Below are 23,661 nucleotides of genomic sequence, written 5' to 3'. Positions count from 1 at the left end.
ATAGTTATTATGTGTTACACAGACAGTTGGAAAGTAGCTACGTGGTAGTATGTGTAGTTTGAAATCAATTTATTTTGCTAAAAGAATATATCGACATTCTTATAGATATTCTCTACATTATGTAAAAATTTTACCATATACAAGTGCCACATGGACAAATAAATTGATTAGCGGAGAATGTGGAATGTTACAAACCGTGACAGCCCGGCTCAGCTAGGACATGCGTTAAACAAAATATCTGAAGTTTATCATTAACACCTTTGATTTTAGTCTCGTTTAAAGAGAGACAAGACATATCATTCGGGGAACACTGATGCAGGAATTTCATTCCGAAGAGTGCTTTCCAAAACATCTTTAAGTATGTCACGATACTGATGACCCTGAACCTGATTAGTTCTTACACTGGAGTCTAAACATTTAGTATACAAACAATAGATTTAGCATCTCTTGACAGTCGCCAAAACATTCTGTGTTTATTTTACTCTTCACATATCTGCCCACCTGTGGGAACAGCAACAAAACATTCAGTAACCCAAGTCTGCGCAATAAAGTAATTTGTCGCGTCCCGGCGCGTCACATTAGCGTTTCCTCCCAGACGGTCATTAGCGACTCCTGTTACCGAAGGAACTATTTAGGACACCGGGCTGTCTGCAGCGATAACGTATACCTGGTAGTAGGGGGAAACTAAGGGAAACACTTCGAGTTTTCAATTAATGATTATTTTTAAAATTAACATATAGGATATTTCAATATGAGTTGCTTATTTAGATGTATTTTGTTTAGGTAAATAGAGTGATTTATTGCAACGACTGAATACTATTTTTATGCCTGCCCAGACAGACTTCAAATGACCTTCCTTCAAGACCCGTGCATATCTAGCTCCCTCCCTATTAGTAAAATAAACACAGAGTGGATTCTCCCACCTATAACACGGTGTCTACAATAGTATCTAGATATAGGATCTACAGGTATGTTGAACAAAGACCCAGAGAGCTTTAGTAATTTATATCTTGCGTAAAAAAATAGAGCAAGAATATTTCGAAACAGTTCAACCATACTGCCCCTGCCTACACTCGGTAATTGAAATGCGTGGAATATATCGCTCAGGTGATGCTAAGTACCTATATCATTACAAATTGCTACAATTGAGTAATTGTTATAAAATTCCATACCCACACAATAAACAGCTATAATGTTTATTTTCAAGATATCCTTTCTGAGTAGTTAGATATATCTGTCTTCTTATTAATTAAGGGCCTGTTTCACACATCACATAAATATATAAGCCGACTAAATACAAGAGTCACATTCTAATATTAGTGCTCCCGAATAAATGATAATTTTAGATATAGTTTAAAACGGTGACTATGACAATAAAATTAGGTACAATATAACATGAGCACTTAAAGAAGTTTTGAGAAATCATTCCTTAAGGAATCTGATAGTTCATTTCTATCAAAGAAATTGGTAAACTTCAAATCTTCCGGCCATAATATTTAAATATGGAGTCGGCACCACATACTTTTTCAAGCCTGTTGCAAAAGATTCTTGGCTTAGTTTTAAGGTAAGTTAATGTGCCTAACTTCAAAATCTAGAGATTCCAGTAAAGGAGTGAGTACTCATCGTGTTAGAAAAATCCCTAGGATTCGAGCCCAGGGCCTCCAATTTAGTTTAGACCAAAAAAGCGATTAACTGATCACACAGCGTAATCTTATTTGATACCCGTGTTTTACTAGTACTTTCATTAACCTCTTCAATCTTGAGATATCAGTAAACTAGTAGATAAGATACTGTCTTGATCACAAGGACAATGATTTCGTTACATCGATAACATTTTCAATATTTACAGAGTATTAAACATCTTTGCCTGAAGATTTTATTAGTATTAATCCAACTTAGTTGGTTTGGTTTGGAAAGTACTTAAGTACTTTTAACTTATTTATAAAATACAATTCTCAGAAACCTTATTCTTTGTCTTCTATTGGATCTTCCTTTCGTTGCCTCAACCGCACCATTCCACATGGTATTGTGGATATGCCTGAAAATTGGCGAATGAGTCTACCTTGAGTTTCTCTACTTAAAAAAAAAAGGAAAATTTAATTGATGTTATAGCAAAGAAAAACAGGACCACACTGATCACGAACTATGTTGCAAATTTTAAGACTGTATAATATCTTGGATTTTAAGTTTAACAAGTCTTCGTCAGTGATGACAATGAATTCAGAAATTATATTCAAGTATGCGATTTACCATTTGAATAAATTAGTGGCTGCTTATACCAATGGCCCATCAGAGCTTCATTATTTTCAAATACATTTCTGCCTATCTCCTAAATGCCTTATTGCCTACTCGCCTCAAATCGTAAGTGCTAATAAGCGTCTGTAGTAGTTCCACCTGTGCGTTAGTTTCTGAGAAGTCGGGTAAACAGCGCGGAGTCGTGACGGAACGAACGTTGTGTTGTGAATTGTGGAGTGTTTAAGGTAATTTGTTTATTGTGTTTATACTTATTAAAAATATAAATATGGTTATCATTAATATATGTGCAATAAGTGCTTTTAATTAAAAAATTGCCTGTGGTACCTACATAATACTTTGAAAAGAAAACCATGACAAAAATAATTATTTGTTAGTAGGTAGGTATTATTTTCTTAAAATATTAAAAAGTTTATGTTATAAGATTTAGTTTTGAAATCTATAAGTAGTTCCTGATAATAATGTTAATTTAAATTAAATTGCTTAATGTAAGTATAACGAACACATAAAATCATTATCCTTAATTCTTTGTACTTTAAGTCTATTTTAAAATCTAATAGATATTAAATTCATACGTTTACATGACGGGTCTTCGCCATATACGTACTAACTCTACATTTGTCGGATTTTGGCGGGAATCATTATAATGCCACCGAATACTTAGTTACATTTATAGTTACAATATTAAATGCTATTGTTTGTTTCAAATAAGAGTTATGTTTTGTGTAGAAATTTATAGTTTTGTGAACTTTAACGAATAGGCCATACAATTTTAATGAAATATAAGTGTCTATTACTTTCAGAATTCGCATGCAATTTGGGTAACCACGTGACTATATTGATCAATGTTTTGTTTCAAAGTTATTTAGATTTCTTTTTCATGTAGGGATGATAAGTATTATGGAGGATACATTTTGTAAATCTCGTTGGTTGCTCAAAGTCTACATAATTTATATACGTCCATATAACATGTAAGATGCTATAAAACGTACGTCTTCTGGCTCATTTTATAATTGTCTCCAAACATGGATATTTGAGTTGTTATCGTTATTGACGTCATTGTACCAAATCTACGTCCAAACATGCCAAACCGTGGTACAAACAAATATTTTATACTGTGACTGATAACATTTTTGCAAACTGAGTAAATGAAAGTGCACTCTATTTTAAATGTAAATAAAATTATTTAAATTTCATTTTTGTATTTTTATAATTCACTTTAGTTTCGTTACCTAATTTAAAGATAATGGGACGGGTAACAAAAATCATTAAACCGCCTTCATAAACTACTAAAAAAAAATTACATGGCCCATATTATACTGGATACCAATTTTGTGTCGAAAATAAAAAAATGCACCTTAAATTAACAACCTTCTCCTTTTTTGAAGTCAGTTAGTAAAGGGAATTAAAATGCAAATTAATTGAGACCATTTCCGATACTAATACAAGCTGGTTGTGAAATTTATATATTTATATACTTACGTATCATAAATGCGACAGTAACTCTGTCAGTTTGTCTGTTACAATTTTAAGGCTAGCTACTGAAGCAATTACGATGAAATTTGGTATGCAGATAGTTTGATACCCTGGGATGGACATAGGCCTCTTTTTATCATGGGAAAATATTTAGCGGGAGCTTTATCCTTAAACTTATAACACTGGTGGGGCTCCAAGCAAAAACTAAAATAGAGTTTTTTTTTTTTATATTGCAGCAGTGTTTATAGAAGTGCGTGATTCCAAATTATATATTACTACCTTTTGCTCGCGGCTTCGCCCGCGTAAAGGAGTATTCCGTGATACATTTTTTTTCCGAGTTACTTGATATGTATCTTTATATTATGACCAAATTACACAAAATCATTATAAATTGTAGCCTATGTGTTATTGTGATGTTGAACCAATATTACAATTAATTTTCATACAAATCCGTTCAGTATTTTTTTCGATAAAGAGGATCAAACATACATCCATTTTCACAAACTTTCGCATTTATAATATTAGTAGGAATAGTAGGATGTTAGTAGTATTGATGCTCTTAATGAACACCTAATCGTGTTGACCAGGAAAACGGCTTGCTCGACACACCACGTAGGTACCAGCACAATTCACGTGAAATACGCATACAGCATTATAATGCTTGATACCTAATTTCCAAATTATACTTTTTGTATCTGCAATTTTCCTCATTATCCCTAATAAGATGTTCATCGTAAGCACGTATCAGACGTTGTGTAAATAATTCATTAAATTCACAAAAAAAGTGAATGTATGAGGACATCAAACCCAATTATTCGTTTTTATTTAAAATATTTGCGCAAAATTACTGTGTGGTTTATTAAGCATAGTCAATTTTGTGTACTGGCTCAGAAATTGATTGAGCACATATTGATATTTAGACAGTAATGTACTTTGGTACTTATCATTAAGTGCTGATCAGTTCACGGTGCTACGGTAAAAAATCCATTACATTTATCAATAAGTTCATAGTTAATTTGTTTTTGCATTGCGTAGATGCTATCTCTTGTGCTAGTTTCTTTCCGAGGAATACTACACCATACTATAGTCAGTGGCTTCAGCCTTAGCAATACAAACATTTGTGGCAATTGTGTGACGCCTTAGAGAGCTAAATAATCCAAAATGTTTTAATTATTATTATTATCATAAATTGTTATAGTACTTATTCATATTATATCTTTTGAAAGTACGCCCTAACTGCCATATTGGCTTAAAATAGTTTGAGATGCATCAACAATAACAATCAAATGTTTTACTTAGTACATATGTCACCACATCCACTCATAAACATCCCCAGAACAAGAAGAATTAAAAAGTTAACGGCTCACCGATCTCTATGGATCGACTATAAATTATTTAGTATAAAACATTATTACAGTTAATGCATAAGATTGTACGTGAGGATGCATGCTAATGTAGACCTCGTCAGCACAATGAGGACCTTTGTCTTACAAATTGTTTGCATCTGTTGAAAGTACCAAGTATTCATCTAGTTAAACAGTAGATACTCTTAATACTTATTAACGAGTGTACAAGTTCAGTTTTCCTCGTGTTAAAGTCATGACCAACTAGATTATATTCAAGATTTAATCAATTTTATGTAAACGATTAGTTAGAGCGTTTCAATTAGCTCTATTTCCAAAAAAAATAAATTAATTTGTGCAATATTTAGCACACAGAAATTCTTCAAGAATACTTTTTATCGCAGAATACTGCACAGCAGGTCTTTTCAGCGAAGTTTGGATCACCAAGTAAACTTGCAGAAGTTGTTTTCTATAAGCAATTTTAACAGTATAAACCAGGGCGACTTAACTCGTTCAACGGTCTAATCAAATGGACGATTCAGACATTTTTAATATGCCTGCATGGACCAAATGAATTTCCTTGTGTTGAACAACCTTGATGTACTTAAACAATCACGGGAAGTTTGCTTACGCAAATTATAAAGCCTGCAGGACTTTAACCAAATCGCATGTTTATAACACTTTTGAAATAATGTAAATCTGGATGTTCTTGCGCAATATATGTTGCTGCAAAACATGCTAGTTCCAAATTAGCATTATACCGCTACGCTGTGAGCTAGGTCTCGGTAATATACAAATCAGCAAATAATAAAGTATAATTTAATTCAACAGTTGTGAATGAGTTCCCAAGGAGCCTACTAACTACAATGTTTCAATTTGCAAACCAACCACGTAGACCGCAAGGCGAAATGTACTGCTGGGAATACAATAGCACTCTCAAGTGCATTAGGAACATTATGGGACCTTCCTAGAATGGTATTTTGAGGTGACTTATGGCCGTAAATATTCCAACCGGCATTAATAAAGAACAAACCAATCGATATAACTTAACGTATAACCTGTCAAACAAAATTAATTATGATTAGTTCGTATGCTATGACAGAGAAGACACCGCGTAAAATAGCTTAAGGAATCGGAATTTTAACTGGAAGAAAATCTTGAAGATTTGTAAGTGTTTTATAGGAGTGTATTTCAATTATAGGTTTACTTTACAGTTGTAATGTAGGTCCTTTGCAGATCTCGAATTTCCTTTATCAATATAATTAATTATTAAAAAAAAACATACCTACTATATGATTTCAAGAATAGTCATGCAAGTTGTTTTCTTTAGTTATATTTTTGGTAAATCTACGATTCCTTTGATATTGCCTGAGTTTTAGGCGACTTAAATTTACCTACCTACTATTAGAAGATTATCTCCTTGCTGGTTATCTAGCATAAAAATACAACGTTATATCATAATGATCACAAATGGAGAATAATATATGCAAATTGAATCTATGTAACAATTGCTTAGTTGCTATTGTCTAGTCCATGCCGGCTCCCTAATGACGAGGCGTTATCATACAGCATTATGTAAATCACTTGCAGTAACACGAAAGATTTTATCAGATTTTTTAACGTATGTAAATTTTCATCGTCATGATCATCAGCTTATAATTTAGTCCAAGGCTGAACATAGTCCTCCAATACGTCCATTTCACCCAATATTCAGTCTGTCACATCCAATTTCTCGCAGCGACCTTTCACAAATCGTCACTTCACCTTGTTGGAGGTCATTCTACGCTTGCCAACTCGTGATCTCCACTCAATAACTCGTGTACCCCAGCCATTATCGGCTATTCGACAGATATGACTAGCCCATTGCCACTTCAGTTCACTAATCCTAGGTTTTTTTTAATACGTGAACGGCTAAGTCACCGAACTGCACCTGATGGTAAGTGGAAAGTCCAATGGAATGTCACCGATGAGAGATGAATACCCCTCGGCAGTCAGGCAGTGTTGAGACCAGATATACACGTATGTCGGTAACTTTGGCTCTGTGGGATAATCTCGTTACGGAATTGTAATTTTCAAATCAAATATTAGTTGAAGCTAGGGAAACGACGTTATGTTTTTTAGAAACTAAAAAAGACTGCATTTCGATAACTATTGTAGATATTTTAAGTAAAAGTATATTTATGTATCCAAATGCTTGTAATAGATAGATCTGCACATAAGTCAACGCAACGAATGGGGAACGCAACGAAGTGTCGAGATGCCCTCCTGACTGTTCGAAGAAAGCATTACTATGAATAATATGTTGTAATAATATAAATTCTGCAGTATATGATCTCTTATTGTTGACCACGAATATCCTGGTTTAAAAACAGAGCTAAGTTTGTATACTTACCGAATTTTTATCACAACATGTATAATCTACGTAAAGGAATGTAATTAGGAATGTTGAGTTGGTAACAATACGAAAATAATTGCAGAACAAATAGTTAAAGAAAAACAATTTGAAGGCACGTTAACTTTTATTTTTAGGTAATTACAGTTTAACTTGAATGCTTCACTTGTGTTAATCAGGTTTGCACCGGGACGGACTTTGTAGGCGTGGTGGGGTTTTAGTTCCCTAGCTTCAAATATCACAGTGTAAGTTGTTGTGAAATTACAAGATACCGAATTGTATAGAATTTTAAATTTCATAAAGAAAGTACTAGACTTTGAAAGAAATATTAAGCATGTGTTAAGTATATTACCCATTAAGCTATGAAAAGAATATTAATTTATAAAAAAATATAGTGTTAAATCGACGAAGGCATAAATTATTGAATACATATTTTTTTTTTCTAAACATCAATATAATTTGCGGTGGGGCTAATTTGACTCACATTTAAGTTCATAACTTTACCACAACATAATATCTTTACCATTATATTATTACTCAATAAAAATCTAAATAACTTTCTGTTACATCAAAATTTTCATAGAGGTGTCGTCTCACGCTGTAGTCACGACCTGATGAATATCAATTAACAGATCGATTAGTGTTCTACCGTCTTACAGAATCATTAGACTCTTTAGAGCAGCTCGTGCTTTGTTAAACAAGAATAAAACAAGTGCCAACCAAATTATTTTTTTCTTAAAAACGTTTGTTTTGGCATTACAATTAGATGTCGAATAAGTTTGGCAAAAAAGCGGTTTTCTTAATACTATTAAACATGTTCTAATTTCAAATTATGTTTCGTTTGAATTGGGCAATTTCGAAATTCGAATGTGATATTCTTATATCAAAAATAAAAAGTTTACGCGACGTGATTAAAGTTATGTATTTCATAACATAAATAAAAATACCCACAACATAATATTTTAATTTTTAAAAACTAAAAAAATATATATTTTTAGACCAAAGTTATTTGTCTGAAAGCATTCTGTTACGAAGTTAAAGATGTCATCAGAGAAATGTTCCAAAAACTGTAAATTATTCATATCCTGGTTTATATCGTATCTCGATTATTTGTTGTACGGTGTATTGGTAGCGGCGATGGTGACGCTCTTTGTGTACTTTTTGATATGGTAGTGCTTCGTTAAACAGATTTTCATAATCTTCGTTGGGCTTATAAATAGGTTGGCGTTCACATTGAGGTAAGTACAATTTGAACAATTTAATCGAATGCAATTATTCTTTTAAACTCAAATACATAATGAATTTAAGCTAATTTAAACTTTGGTGTCTTCTGCTGCGGGCTACCGATTCCACATAACGTTAGGCGACACTTTACAACACGTTACAGAATTCATTATTTTACATTAAAAGACATCATTTTAAAACATGTCCTAAATTAACTCAGTATTATTAATTGAGATAGAATATAACATTTGCACTTTTTTACTTGTAGAGTCGTAACTGCTCTTAAATCGGCAAAAAATCGCTGATCAATGATGATTCAATCTTCATAAAAACTATTTCTTTAGATGGATTAATACAACAATTATATCCACTCTAAAAAAATGTTTGGTTTCGTTAACCCTGTTATGGATTATGGAACTTGTTATAATTTTATTCGCTAACCCTCCTATTGAACTTATTATAATTTTATCTATCGGCCGTTTTAATTAACGATCGTAATCTTAATTTTCGATCTGATCCAACAAATAAACCAATAAAAAATCCATTCAGAAACATGACAAAACGCCTTTGTTCCGATTGGTCCATTTTCGCGATAGATAGAGAAAAGCGGTTGGGATTGTCTTTCGAAAATGGAACAAGAACTGTTAGTTTAAATCGTCGGTATAGATTTATTATTGTATTATGGTTAGATAAAGGCTGAGTCTCTAATGTGCATGAGATCGTCTTATTTAGCCGTATAGCGTCTGTAAGTACCAAATATTGTATATAACATATCCTAGCTTCAATAAAAAAATGTAGCTAGTATAATTAGCAGGTGTCAGGATTTGGTAACCAATGTTAGATATTATTGGGCATTATGGGACTGCTTTAACAGTAAAGGAAAACATCGTAAAGAAACCTGCATGCCTGTGAGCTCTATATTGAAGAAACATGCATGTCTGACAACCTATATATATAAGAATTTTGAGGGTATGTGAAGTCTGCCAATCCGCACTAGGCCAGCGTGTTAGACTAAAGACCTATCAGTAGTAGAAGTCCGTGTCCAGCAGTGAGACAGTATATAATACAAGGCTGATATACCAGACCAGAAATATACTATGAAGAATTTTCCAATTCGTATTTCTGAGCATTGTTGCTACTATTTACAATCACTCCTGTTGCTTGTTGTTTGTTCCCTTAGTTATATATAAAGTACATAAAACTAGATATAGACTCGTTCATAACATTTTTATATTGCGGCATGCTCCGTCACCTAACAAAGTGTTAAACCTTTTTTAAAACGTAAAAAAAACTTTAACGGAAACTTCTTTGCTGTCAGTTTAATCATATGATGTTACATTACTTCACTAGTCGTCCCACTTGACTTTGTTTATTTAACTATAATATTAACGTGTTTTTCTCAAGCCTTTGTGTTCGTAATAATTTATAATAACAAATCTTAATAACTTGTTATAATATTTGTATATTATAACAAGTTATATGTAAATATACGAATAATAATAATATTATATTATGTTCTTAATATAAGACGCTAAGAACTTTTAGAAATATATATTTAACAAAATTTCTCTCGCTGTTACGGCAGTGGAAAAGATGTTTTACGGATTAAAAGTTCTATTGTGCAATTTTCTGAGTTAAAAAATAACCTTACATGAAAATTCAGGACTTGATATACCTATTTGCCTTTCCTTCAATTGGATTCAATGCCCTCTTCGTTTACTTGTAATAAATATACAAACTTTTACATTTGTGATATAGATCGTGTGGGATATATAATATTTTAGGGCACACGATATTTTGCAGAAAATAAACAAACATACATTCCTATAATACAAACACTACTAAAACCCATTAGTATTTGCGTACAAAATCTCAGCGAGTATTGACCGCGATATGACGTCATACAAAAAGCCTTCGCGGTGAAAACTGAATCCCGCGATAATCTCCGCAAACAGTAGTGTGTGTTCGGCCTTACCTACTATTGGCTGAGCTGCTAGTCTGCCATAAAATGAGGTTATATTTCCTAAAGCGCCGCGCAGACGATGTGGACTTATCGGCGAGAAAGAATACCATATGAAATTGACAACAGGGTAGTTGAGGACTTTGTTTGAAGTATCTAATAGTATTTCAGCCAAAATCTATCGAAGAATTTCTTTTTTATATTATTTTCTATTACGTGATGCAGTACTTTGTAATTCAGAGTTCTGTATGGTGTTGCTACTTTTTATAGGCGGTCGTATCGCTTACCATCAGTGGCGGGGTCTTCCCATAATTCAATTGCAATAAACAAAACCATTACAAGTACAGTCTGTGTACTATCTACTATAAAATATTTAGCATACAAATCATACTTATTTACTTAAGTGTCATTTTCCCTCTAAGGATGCGTATGATATGATTCACGCGCCATGTATGGGAATCTAATTGTGTGCGCGGATTTGGCGTCATTGTATGATAAACACCTACTTCATACATACGTTTAATACATTTAACACGCATAAATGTTTGTATGAAGTGATTTGATATAAAATAAATTGTAAGTAACCGTTTTTGAAACGATTAGTTCTAAGCAGTGATATTTCTTGGTGAGATTCTTGGAACAGGTATTGAAGATTTTTTAGCGCCTACATTATTGTGTCGGCGTCAATGCTACTTTATAAATTAAGTATTAAGACTTAAAACAATAAATAGAAGTCAAATGATAATATTATTAAAAAATCCTGTCAAGTCATTGACTTGAACATTGGAAAAAATCTACTTTATTTATATTCAGGGTATCATATATTTATTATTTAAATGTTGTTAATAAGTTTTTTAGAAATAATTTAAATGTCACAAGAAAAAAATATTGCATAGGATAATCCTCAATTAAAAATTATATACCTTTCAAAAATTATTGTTTCAGGCGATTTACTATGAAATAAAATATGGAAAGCGACACCGACCAACACAAGAATGCCGTAAAAGGACTCAATTCAACAGAGAAACTCACCGATATTCCCTTCGCCGACGACTCTGTAGAACTCGGTGTAGTGAAGGTAGAAAAACCAGAACGACCGCCTAGAGCGAGAGACGAGAACACAGACCCAACGACAGAAAGAGATGGAAAATTACATGCAAAAGATCTCGGAGAGGTTCATTCCTCTCCCGACAACGATACTATAGTAGTAAATACTCCTGAAGGAACTCTTTATATAACTCTAGAACCAGATAGATCCAAAGCTGCCAGTCCTAGCACGCAATCAACGGATCTGAGTGATAGCCCAAGTACTTCGAAGGCGTTTGGGGCTCAGGAGTCTAGTGAGCTGATTAGTAATGAGAGGGATGTCGAGAGAAGGCGGACTAGTCTTCGGAGGAACAGCATCTCGATGCCGACGCTCCAAAACTTGGAGATGGAGGTGATGAAACAGCAGTATTACAACAATCCGCAGGATCAGGTGAGTTATTTTCTATATATTTTTTAAATATAGAAATTTTTGTTAAAAACATTTAAGAAATGTAAAATGGAATTGAAATATAGAATTAATTGTAAGTATATCATAATCTAAGAAGAAATTCATTGTTTAGTTGCCTCACCAAATCTCATTATTGATCATTGAAAAATTGTTTTACCAAGCAATTTAATATTTCCTCTATCCTTATTTCATGTTCATATGGATACGGCACTTTTTTTATGGATTTTAGTTATTAGAGTATTATTATATTTTATTTTGAGGAATGGTCGTCACACATTGAGAAATCAGAGCAAATCGTGTCTGTTTAGCAATGTACCGACATTAAATTCTCGATAAATTAAATTCCACTTACTAATGTTATGTTACACATAAAAATAATTGAAGAAAGCGTAATCATTCGGAAGATCTTGACCTAATAATACTAATGATGCCAATATGTAAATGAAGATTCGTGATAAAGGATATCAAAGGCGGTGCATTTCGACTTTCAGATAAAGTACGTTACCTCGCTCTAATTAGTATCATAAACACATCTAGATTAGTCTGATATCGCCCTTTAGTGACCACAAACCTACTATTTTATCCCACTAAGTATATTTTTGCCGTCGAGCGATAGTGTGCAGCAGGCAATCACTAAATGTCACAAATTCTTACACCATCTGCAAACTTTATTTTAAAATCAAATAGTAGAGAAACAGGACACGAGCAACGAGTGGGTCTCTGATGACGAATGATCTTACCGAGATTTAATAAAAAAATTGGAAAATATTCGCTCCAAACATTACCTAACCAGGTATGCCAAGACAATAACAGGAAAGGGACCTAAAAAATCCCAGTCTATAATGCATATTCGCTAAAACTAGAAAATATAATAATCTATTCAAAAAGAAATGGCTAAATTCATTTATAAGCGGAGTCTCATGAAAAAAGGTGTTATGTTTTAATGTTTATCTATGATAAAGTATCATTTTATCTTATTTCCGTCATATGTTGAATCTTATCTTTTTTAAACAGTTGGTCTTTTTGCTTTAAAGTATAGCAATCCAAACAATAGTCCAGTTTTTAGATTGTCTGCAAGCTCTTTCCCTACTGTTACTAAGTTTTGAGTTCTTTCTTCTACATCTTACAAAACAACATCATAAATATTATATGGATTAGATTCGCTATCTTCGTCTACTGTACCTTATCACAAGATTGGCGAACAATTTGATAAAAAGACTAAACTGTAATACATTTCAGTGTTTTTTTAATGATCATCAGCTAAAGTGTTTTTGCATAAAGATTTATATTGTGATGCGTGCTGATTTTATAAATTCATGTGGTTATATAGGTGAAAATTATATTTTTAATTATTAAAAATAACATTATTACATTCTTATAGTATACAAGGATATTAATGAGTTTGTTTAGTAAAATCTCAGTGAAACGTCAAGATATCGAAAGTGAAGTGATTTAGTAGGAAAAATTCTAACCTTGGACGATAAGCATCTTATATAATTTATGTAAGCATTAACCGCAAACATGAGAGTAAGAAAGAAGCCAGATCTCCGGGTAGATATACCATCATACCCTCATGACTATGTGGAAATGCCCGCTGAAACTAAACGTCTCATTCTTGAAGCAAATAGAAGCGACAATGATATCAAATACATCGATGAAGGCGAACCTTCAATCGCTAGCTTTACGATAGGAAGTCCTGTTGATGAAATTAATGGACACATTACACCTAAAGTGATGTTTGCGCAAGGAAAGAATAAAAAAGAAGACATTAATAAAGTTGATAGTAAAGACAATAAAAGCGCAGAAGGTAAAGAAGTAATTAATAATGGTAACAGTCCAGTTGTGTATAGATCTTCAAAACGCGGTTCAATATCCTCGCCTAGTGAACCTGGCTCAGCGGATTCTGATAAGAAAGATGCGCTTAATGTAAGTGCTTAGAGCTATAATTTGTATTATTTATTGCATTTCTATAATTAGGGGTGGTTTAGATTACCAAGAAAACTTGCAGAAGCTGAATTCCGCAAGTGTTTTTTTGCCGTGTAGAAAATCTCGGCAATCCAAACGCTGCAATTTTTTAAGCTTTTAAACCTGGCAGCAAGTCGCATGGCTATAGAATTATTGAAATATTGACGCTAGGATTAACGCATCTGGTAATTCTTGTTAAATGTTTCTGCTAGAATTGGCTAATGTAAACTAAACTTTAATGTTACAATTTCACAGAGTCCCTACTCCCAGATGGGAAGTTAAACTGTACTCTAAAATTCTATCATTAACTAAGGTCATTTTTATCATAATGTACTAGTTTGAGATTTAGATTTGCTCCTGATAGTATGATAACGTCATAACCACTAACGCAATGTTATTATTTAGTGTAATATATTATACTGCTTATCTGAACACGACACTACACAATACTTTTTATAAAGGAAAATATTATTTCCTTATGAAATATTTTATATTGTACTAGCTTTTGTTCGCGGCTTCGCCCGCGTGAAGGAGTTTTCCGGGATAAAAGTCCCACTATATATTTTCCCGGGACAGTAGCCTATAACCTTCCCAGGGTCTTATACTATCTCCATATCAAATTTTGCTTTCTTATACCACGTCTTATGTCACGTCCCGTTCCCGTGGGAAGGGCATAAAAGTATCCTATGTCCGTCTCCTGGTTCTAAGCTACCTCTCCACCAATTTATAACCAAATCGGTACAACCGCTCTTGAGTTATAAATAGTGTAACTAATACCACTTTCTTTTATATATATGGATTACTTTTAACAAAATTAACTTAAAATTTTAATGTCATTTCATCAGTTGGAACAGTTTTGTTTCATATCCAGGTGTATTATAAAACATAAAAATTAGGGGCGAAGGGTCCATGCAATCAGATTCGTGCCGGCTTCCCTTTCGTAATTTATATAGAATCTAATTATCATTACAACGGTTTGTAGACCGCGTTTATGCAAATAAATGTGTCGGGTTCCCTTTTAAAAAAAAGACCTTTCGCAACTGCTTACAATACAAATTCAATCTTAAGTGTATTATGTCAAAGCTTAATATCAATCGTATAACACTACCTGCGCATACAGATGGCGCAACGATAGACAATGACACTGAAACATTCAAGTGACCGCGACTCCCGATAGCTCCTTACTGTCCGGCGACATCCTGCGCAGGGACGTTCAATTTGATCCGTACTAAATAGTAAAACCAAATGTTTTATCAATATCGTAGAAGGAAAGGAAAAATATACGCATTACTATTTGATAGCATATACTTTAATACAGGCATGTAAGCCATTTGATAGATGGAAGCAAAACCGCGTAGAAATTTGGTTTGTCAAGCACTAAATCCTGAATTTTATTTTACAGCGTCAACTCGGCATAATTTAAATTTTATTGCGATTATAAGACATAAGGTATGAGATACCAATATTATTTAATAACATTATTATAAATAAGTTGAATTTAAATCAATAGACCCCTGTATTGAGCCCCCTAAACGGGGACTCCGTTATTTGCCTACAAGCAATTGTATGTGCCCGTGATCTTTCACGAGTAGTTTCTTGCGACCTCTGGGAACAACAGGTGACTCGCGCAAAAATATCGTGTTATAAATTTATACAATAGTTTATTTACTTCTAAATATATTTAAGGTGGGCTAAAGACTATCCCTTTAAACTTTAAAGTGATTTAAATAAACACAAAAATAAATTAAAATCCATGTAAGTCGCGGCAAAGTTAAATAGCAACATAAAAATGAGCTTCATAAATTACTTTTTTGCATATTGATAAAAAATAAAGCTATAGTTTCATACGATGTACTTGGAAATAAATTAATTCATAAATGTATAATTGATTTTCTAAAAATGAATAACGAAGCGAGATTAAATGCGTTCGCTCACAAATTCAAATACCGGTCGCCTTTGTGGATAGAGTCCGATTCTGATATAAGCAAGAGTTCCGTAGATGAGGAGTCTCCCCGAGGACTCTGCAACAGCGACAGCATCAGTAACAGCGACAGCTCCGAGAGCATCAACAACTACTTGGACTCTAAGGTGACTAGAGCCTAATGTAAAATAATTTAACTAAAATATTTAAGATGATTTATATAGTAACTAGCCTTGCGCGAGTTTCTGTTATTGGGCCTATGCATGACTCAAATTGGTCCTGTTTGGTTATTTTTGCGCTCCTCCAGGATCTGCGTCTGTGCCTGGACAACATCGATAGCGCCCTATTTACAATCCAGGATTTGTAGAGTATACAGAAGTCCTCAATCGCCTTGACCCCTATCATGTATGCATCTACTGAACATAATAAGACAGTGGAATACCAAAAAATACTTTATTATTCAAGGTATTGGATGGGGTTTCTACTGTTTAGGGGCGGTCTAATCGTTTACCATCAGGCGAACGTCAAGCTCGCCTCGTCTTTCAAAGCAATTAAATAAAAAAATATCATAAGGATGACGGATATAAGTGAATAATCGCCTCTTCCTAACCCTAGGAGTAAAGGTGTGAGCCTATGTAAACTACTCAGGTGATTTTGATTTACATTTATGTGAAAGAATGTATCACGATAACAATAAAAAGATATTTTTTATACGATCAAACAAGGTATAATCAACAACAACAACAATCATACAATTAGTAAGGTAGTGATATCTACGCTTGCTCATCAAATTAACACCTAAAACTATGTATACTAACAGCATGACATATATATTTCATTGGGTACATATCTGTATCCAGCAAAACTAAGTTATGACAATAATTTATACAAGTACATTAACCTAGTGATAGTACAAAACACTCAAGTCTCGTGACGGGGAAAATCTTCGCTATATTGTGTGCAAATTTATGCAGAGGACAGTCGCTTGGACTTTCTTTATAAGATGGGCGGTGTTAAGTGTCATGTGAGTGTAATTTTAATAATTTTTCGGTTGCGGTTGCATGCGCTTGCGCACCCCACGACCTTCGATATTAAAGAGAGTCGAAATTTGCCGGGTTTTTAGTCGGTAGGACAGTTTGAACCGGTGAATCCGGCAGAAATAAGTAAAGGGATTTCTCAGTGTTGAAAAAAAGGGAAGATATCGGTCTAATTGATAGATCCGAGTGGTTTTATAGACAAGCTGCCGGTTTATAGGAGAGCAAACAGCCTATCTCGTTGTTCAGATCAATATTTTCATGTATGTGATAGCGTATTACAATTGGATATTGTTAATTTGTTGAGTGCTAAGTGATTTGGTATACTTCTGTACTATACTAGTTTTTGTTTGCGACTTCACCCACGTAAAGGAGTTTTCCGAGATAAAAGTCCCGTTGGATACTTCCCGGGATAAAAGTAGTCTATAATCTTCCCAGGGTTTTAAACTATCTCCATACCAAATTTAATAAAAAATCGTTCAGTAGATTTTGAGAAAATCGATAACATACAGACATACAGAAAAGGGGGATTTTGTTTTATAATATGTATAGACTGTGGATGATTTTTAATTTATTTCTTTCTTACCTACATTTAAAGTCAAGTCAAGTCCCTCGTCTTAAGTCTTTTCCACTATAAAAGTCCCTTAATGCTTTACCAATCTATAGCGCCATCTATTAAAAAAATCCAATTATCTTCTACAGGAGCATATTACTGCAATAAAAAGTAACCTATGTGTTAATCCAGGTAATATTCTACGCCTTCGCCAAATTTGATCATAATCCGTACAGCTGTACTTGAATTTACTTCATGTTTTTATTTATTTGTTTATTAAACACAAAACAGATTTCAATCATGTTTGCAACATATTATGACATGAAAAGATAATTCCTGGATAATAATTATTACCAAAACATGTGTTCTAGACAGTAAAAGTTACACATAATTTAACAATATGCGACGTTTAACAGTTATGAATCTTCTAGCAAGCATTCGCACTTATAATTAGTAAGAGTAAGTAACAAATATTATTCTACTTTTATAATATTAAAGAACAGATTTGCGATCTAATGCCATTAGTATGGTATATTTATTATACCACCGCTTTTAAAAAAATGCATTTCGAACTCAAAGTATTGACTACTTCATAACAGGAACATTTTTGAGCGTCGGTTGTAGCGCCATCTATCATTACATCTGGAAATTAATATCGGCTTATTCTGTATAGTTCAGTTGGCAAATCACAGATGGCGTTAAATATAACAGATTTTGAAATAAGGGTATCAGTGGTTAAAGGTTTAATAGTTTTTTCCGTTTTTATTGAAATTGGTGACTACTCTTATTTGGATTATATATTTTTCTCTATAATACAATAGAAGATATTTGTCGCCATTATCCTGTGACGTCAGTCGCTCTGATTTCTTAGAGTCATTCATTAGCACCTCAACCCACGGCATTATATTTTGTACCATATGGTCATGTAGTAAATCGTGCGGAATTTGATCAGATAAACGATTTTAAAGGCTGTTGTTTGTTTGTTAAATCTTTGTTCATAGTCCATAAATTTAATATCTCGATATTTTAATGTTTTCTAGTTATAGAGGCTCAAACAAATAATCACGGGATTGAAATATTATTATAATTTTTATACTCAGCTATAAGTTAAAGAAATCATGGATGCATTGGCCACATTAAATAAAAGGTCGATGAAAGGAGTTTTAATTTCTTATAATGTCACTGAATGCTAAAACAAAGTTACTTTATGTTAGGTTCTATAAAACGTGATGCCTTAGAACAGACTTATTGCAGAAACTGAGTAGATTTTACCTACGGTTAAGAATCCTCCAATAATTCTTGCGAATTGAGCTAAAAACCAAAATAAACACACTTAATTAGTAATGTTTGAATTTTTATGCAAACAATGTTATTTGACTTTAATATTAACTGCCGGATCCTTTGTATTTACAAAACGTTTGTTTTACATTACCTTGACTTAAAAATTTCTTAGCTTGTTTTGAAATCAGTATTAAATTGTAAGAAATTTGCAAAATATTAGGTGCGCTTATTCCTAAGGTTACTCTACTTTAGACGTAGATGTTGTACCCCGTCCGATATAATTTTTTGACCAGGGAATATTATATTCTAAGCATTGGATAAGACGATTATAGTTCTTGAAAAATGCTGGATTTTGTCTCAATAAATTTTCTTATATTCCTACCGCAAATCATGTGAGTATTGTAGTACCTAGTACTAAGATGTACATAAATGTTATTGTTAAGATTCTATTGCATGCGTTTTAGATATGGCAAAGCATTTACTACAAAGTACAGTGTAACTAAAACATTGCTTCACGAATTTCATTCATAGATGGCGCGGATTAAGTTGGCATCTTACATCTTAGATCTATTCTTAGAGAATTGACATGTTACCGATGTCCCAAACGATAGTTCCTAATGCCAGGTGCCAACCCTACATCAGACGCGTGGCAGGCGAGAATTAATAGCCCGTAACCATAGCCGGTGTAATTAGCTAATTGTCGCGGCAGTGCGGTGCGATGCGCGGGCAGAAACGGGTTGAGTTCGATTGTATACCACTCACTAAGGTATTGTAACAGATTTGTTATTGTTGATTTATGGATAACACGAAACAATCTGCTATGCCTGATAGTATTTTGTGGTATAATTGCTATGAAGGTTTGTTGTAAGTGAGACGATTGGAAGAGTTTAGATGGAATATGGCAGGTTAATAGACAGTCTTGGATATCTCGGTATATCACACGGGGAGTTTACTTATGAAAAAAGACTAAAGACGGAGTAATGAGCAAAAGCCACATAGGTACACACACAACATTATACATAAGTAGGCTTCGTTAAAATAAATTAGCCTTTGTAAGAAAAGGACAAAGTATCGACACAAATTTTCACAATAAAATATAATATAGCAACTTTCCCCACTGACTATACGATCCACATTTGTTTTTTTTTCTCGTCTCCTGTTATTCTGAACCTCTCATCCTCTTTAAATGATAGTGTCTATTACTTTATTTAATAAAGACCGACAAACGTGAAACAATTATATAACCGATGTTTATCGTTCATAAACACCTCTTTTAAAGAATTAGACTCTTCAAAAATGGACTGTCCATATAACTTTGGGTTTCTAAATATTTTATTTGGCCTATCCACAACAGCAACTTACTTCACATTGCTCCTTTTGTGAGACAGCGATAAAAAAAAATATTAAGTCAGTTCATGACTTAATATTTTTTTATACGCTCTATCATTAATGTAGAACAGTCGCCAGGAAGAACCAACCTATGTTAGTAAACGAGCATTTATTTATAACAAAAAAATAATATGGTTTATATGCCTTTCCATTGAGTTGATAGCGATAATCCGTTTTATCCCGCAAAAAAAAAGTGTCGCCTTTAGTTATTCGGGCGGTCCCTCTTCTAGTTACCTTTATTCAGATTTCAACTCTATTTTTGTTGACATAGTTTTCAATTATAATTGGCGTGCCCGAATTATTTTGTTACGTGCCATCACTGTGCTATTAGTTTGCCCAGATAAAGACATGGCTCTATCACTCCAAACTTTTTTTTAATGCTTTAAATGACGAAATGTGCTTCCCATTCACCTGATGGTAAGCGATAAGACCACCCATAAACAGTGGAAACACCATTCAACACCTTAAATTACGAAGTATTGTTTGGCATTCCATTGCACTCGCCATCCTGAGACATGAGATAAGTCTTTTATGTCCAATAGTTACACTGGCTATAATTTTCTTCAAACCGGAACACAACACAAACACACTAAATACTGCTACTTGGCGGCAGAAATAGACATTACGGTGGTACCTACCTAGCCGGACTCTCACCCATAAGTGACCTACCAACAGTATATTACACGTAGTTCTTACTTCGCCATTAATTAGCCATGCCTGATATAAAACCACTACAAACCAACAATCTCAAGCCAAATCCTTTGTCGTGTAATTCGAGTTAACTCCTGAGAAATACTTAGTTATTTGTATACAGATATAACAGTTCAAACATATTCTCTTTGTTACATCACAAATATTTTGCCGTGATATCAGTGCACGGACAGCACGAGTGTTATTAAGATTGTATTTTGTTCTATATTGTATTTTAAGTTAATAATGAAGTAATTGATTATATTATAATATTTTTGTGCATATGGGATATGAATCAGGTCAGTGAGCTATGCAGTGTATTTACGTTGATTATTTTGTTTTGTCTGTGTATATTATGATTTGAAAAAGGCCGGCAAAATTGTGTCAGTTAGCCAGATATTTCTCGTCAATTAATATTCGATTTGGACCTAGTCACCAACATGTGCCGTGGACTCTGCCGTCCTTGTATTTAAAACCTCCTTATAATATTTTGTATATATGATTTTGATATTGCGTTAATAATGAAACCACATACTCGGATTAGTGCGTATAGTCAATGAAGGAATAACTAAATCCATATACCCACAGAGTTAGTTCTGTTGGTAGAGATGTCCGTAAGAAGTAGACATGCCAACCATATTAATATTAACTTGTTTGAATAAGGCCAGGTGGAATTAATTATTGCATCGCGTATTCCAGATCCCTGAACACCACCAGAGCTCGGCGTCAGGATTCAGCGATGGAGACAACACGGCCGACGACCACCAGGAGCCACTCTCCGATGATGACAGGACCAAGTGAGTTATAAATACTTTATTTTTATCTATTTATTATTATTTTCAAAAACAATTTAATAATTGATTAACCAAAAGATGCAGCATAAATCAGATTAAGTTTTTGTGTACATACTTACATCTACATCATACGCCATCCGCAATTATTACTAAATATAACAAATTTATTAATATAGAACTGAGTAATGACTAAATCAAGTATAGTTTACGATAATAGTAACTATATAAGAATACATTTCATATATTCTTAAAATGTTCTTTACAAATCTATTTCTTTCCGAGGTTGTAGCCCGGAAGGATATTATATTTCAACCAGTTAACGCCAAACACAATATTATGATGATGTGTTAGAAGGCAGATAATCGATGTAGAGCACAAAATAATCCTGGTTGGATCGGGTTTTTTGAATTAAAGAACTTGTTTGCACTTGCTGGGCTAGGAGTTGGACCCATCCCTCGTGTTTTAATGGTCAGAACTACTGCATATTTTTGTCCGTCTAAAATAATTTAGCCTCATAAATATTGTCAATGTGTGAAAACACCAAAATTAAATCTTATATTAACATTAAACTATATTTCGGATTTTATGACGGTCTGACCTAACTTCAAGTTCCCCCCTGTAACCACGAAGGCTGCAGTCTTCGAAACGTCGCTTAAAAATTAAAATATAAAAACCGCCACAAAATCCGAAAAATAGTTTTATTTTAGTATCTAATATTCGCGTAAACATAAGAAATCATTAAATCTTATATTACCCAATATCAGAGTCATTGTCAACTCTGGGAACTCCCAGACCCCACTGTCCAGGCGGACGTGGGCAGCCTGCAGTAAGGGTCCTTAATGAGGAAGCACTCCGTCCATTGACCCGCTGCATTGCGAAATCTTTGCCGCACTGCATAATATCCGCCGCTCGGGATATTATATAGAGATGTTAGTCGTAACTGATAATGTTGTAATAAGACTCATATTGCCTTGTTAAGTTGTTAACTGATTAGTAAACATGGAATAGAAAATCTCGATCTAATTTGGTGAGAGAGGAAGTTAAAAGCTTTTATGTTAGAGTATAGAAATATAAATATTTACAATATAGCATTTTAGAATAGTATTTTATATTATATAATTTTAAATACCCGAATTAATTAGGCCAAGCTATCAAATATAATTAATTAATTAAATATTTTTATGACAGCACAAATAAATTGACCTCTTTAACAATACTGTGATTAATAAAATATGTTGTATTCACTGATTATGATGTCCACTGTCAAGCACAAAGAGCGGCATACGGATGACAGCTTCCTCCGAGCAATCACTCAATCACTATGAGAGATCTGCACACATTTGATCTCCAAGTTATGTAGTTACGCATAGATTTCGAAACCTATAAAATGAAACTATAACTAAAGATACTGCTAGGTCTCTCATATGAGACAATCGCTTGGGTAGGTACCACCGCAATGTTTATTTCTGCCACCATGCAGCAGTGTGTAGTCACTGTTGTGTCCCGGATTGTAGCCAGTATAACTACTGGACAAAGTGAGATTTAACATCTCATGTCGCAGGATGGCGAACGCAGTTAAATACCAAACAATACTTTGTAATTCAAGGTGTTGGATGGTGTTTCTATTGTTTATGGGCGGTCGTATCGCTTGCCATTAGGCGAATGGCAAGCTCGCCTTGTCATTCAACCCCCGATGAAGACAATAAAAAACCGCGCCATCTTGTAGTGAAATATGGAACTAGTCTTGTACTGACAACGTTACCTATAAACAAAAAAACAAAAGTGGCGTCCTCAAAGTAGTGTTTTTTTCTGGTCGAACTATATTTGTTTAAAAGTAACGCATTTGGTGGCACATTCTAATTACAATAAGATAGAGTTTTTTCTTACAATT

The 23,661-nt window shown here is 33.6% G+C and overlaps 1 protein-coding gene across 5 annotated transcripts in view; it reads left to right on the top strand.

The window, feature by feature from the left end:
• The first annotated feature begins 2,365 nt into the window (after positions 1–2,365).
• LOC115446350 (myogenesis-regulating glycosidase) overlaps positions 2,366–23,661 on the top strand; it is a 34,892-nt gene continuing 13,596 nt past the window's right edge. Inside the window, exons 1-3 of one of the 5 annotated variants that reach the window (XM_030172964.2) lie at positions 2,366–2,480; positions 11,594–12,125; positions 21,676–21,773. In XM_030172964.2, the coding sequence (XP_030028824.2) occupies positions 11,616–12,125; positions 21,676–21,773 (608 nt within the window). In that variant the 5' untranslated portion in view covers positions 2,366–2,480; positions 11,594–11,615. Of the gene's footprint in view, positions 2,481–11,156; positions 11,225–11,593; positions 12,126–13,188; positions 14,070–15,992; positions 16,197–21,165; positions 21,276–21,675; positions 21,774–23,661 lie in introns of those variants that run through there. The other 4 variants (XM_037436416.1, XM_030172965.2, XM_030172966.2 and 1 more) reach the window with 4 other exon arrangements.

This window comes from Manduca sexta, chromosome 8 (assembly GCF_014839805.1).
Source record: "Manduca sexta isolate Smith_Timp_Sample1 chromosome 8, JHU_Msex_v1.0, whole genome shotgun sequence".
NCBI lineage: Eukaryota > Metazoa > Arthropoda > Insecta > Lepidoptera > Sphingidae > Manduca > Manduca sexta.
Note: the sequence above shows the minus strand (reverse complement) of the source record. Positions and strands in the feature narration are given on the sequence as shown.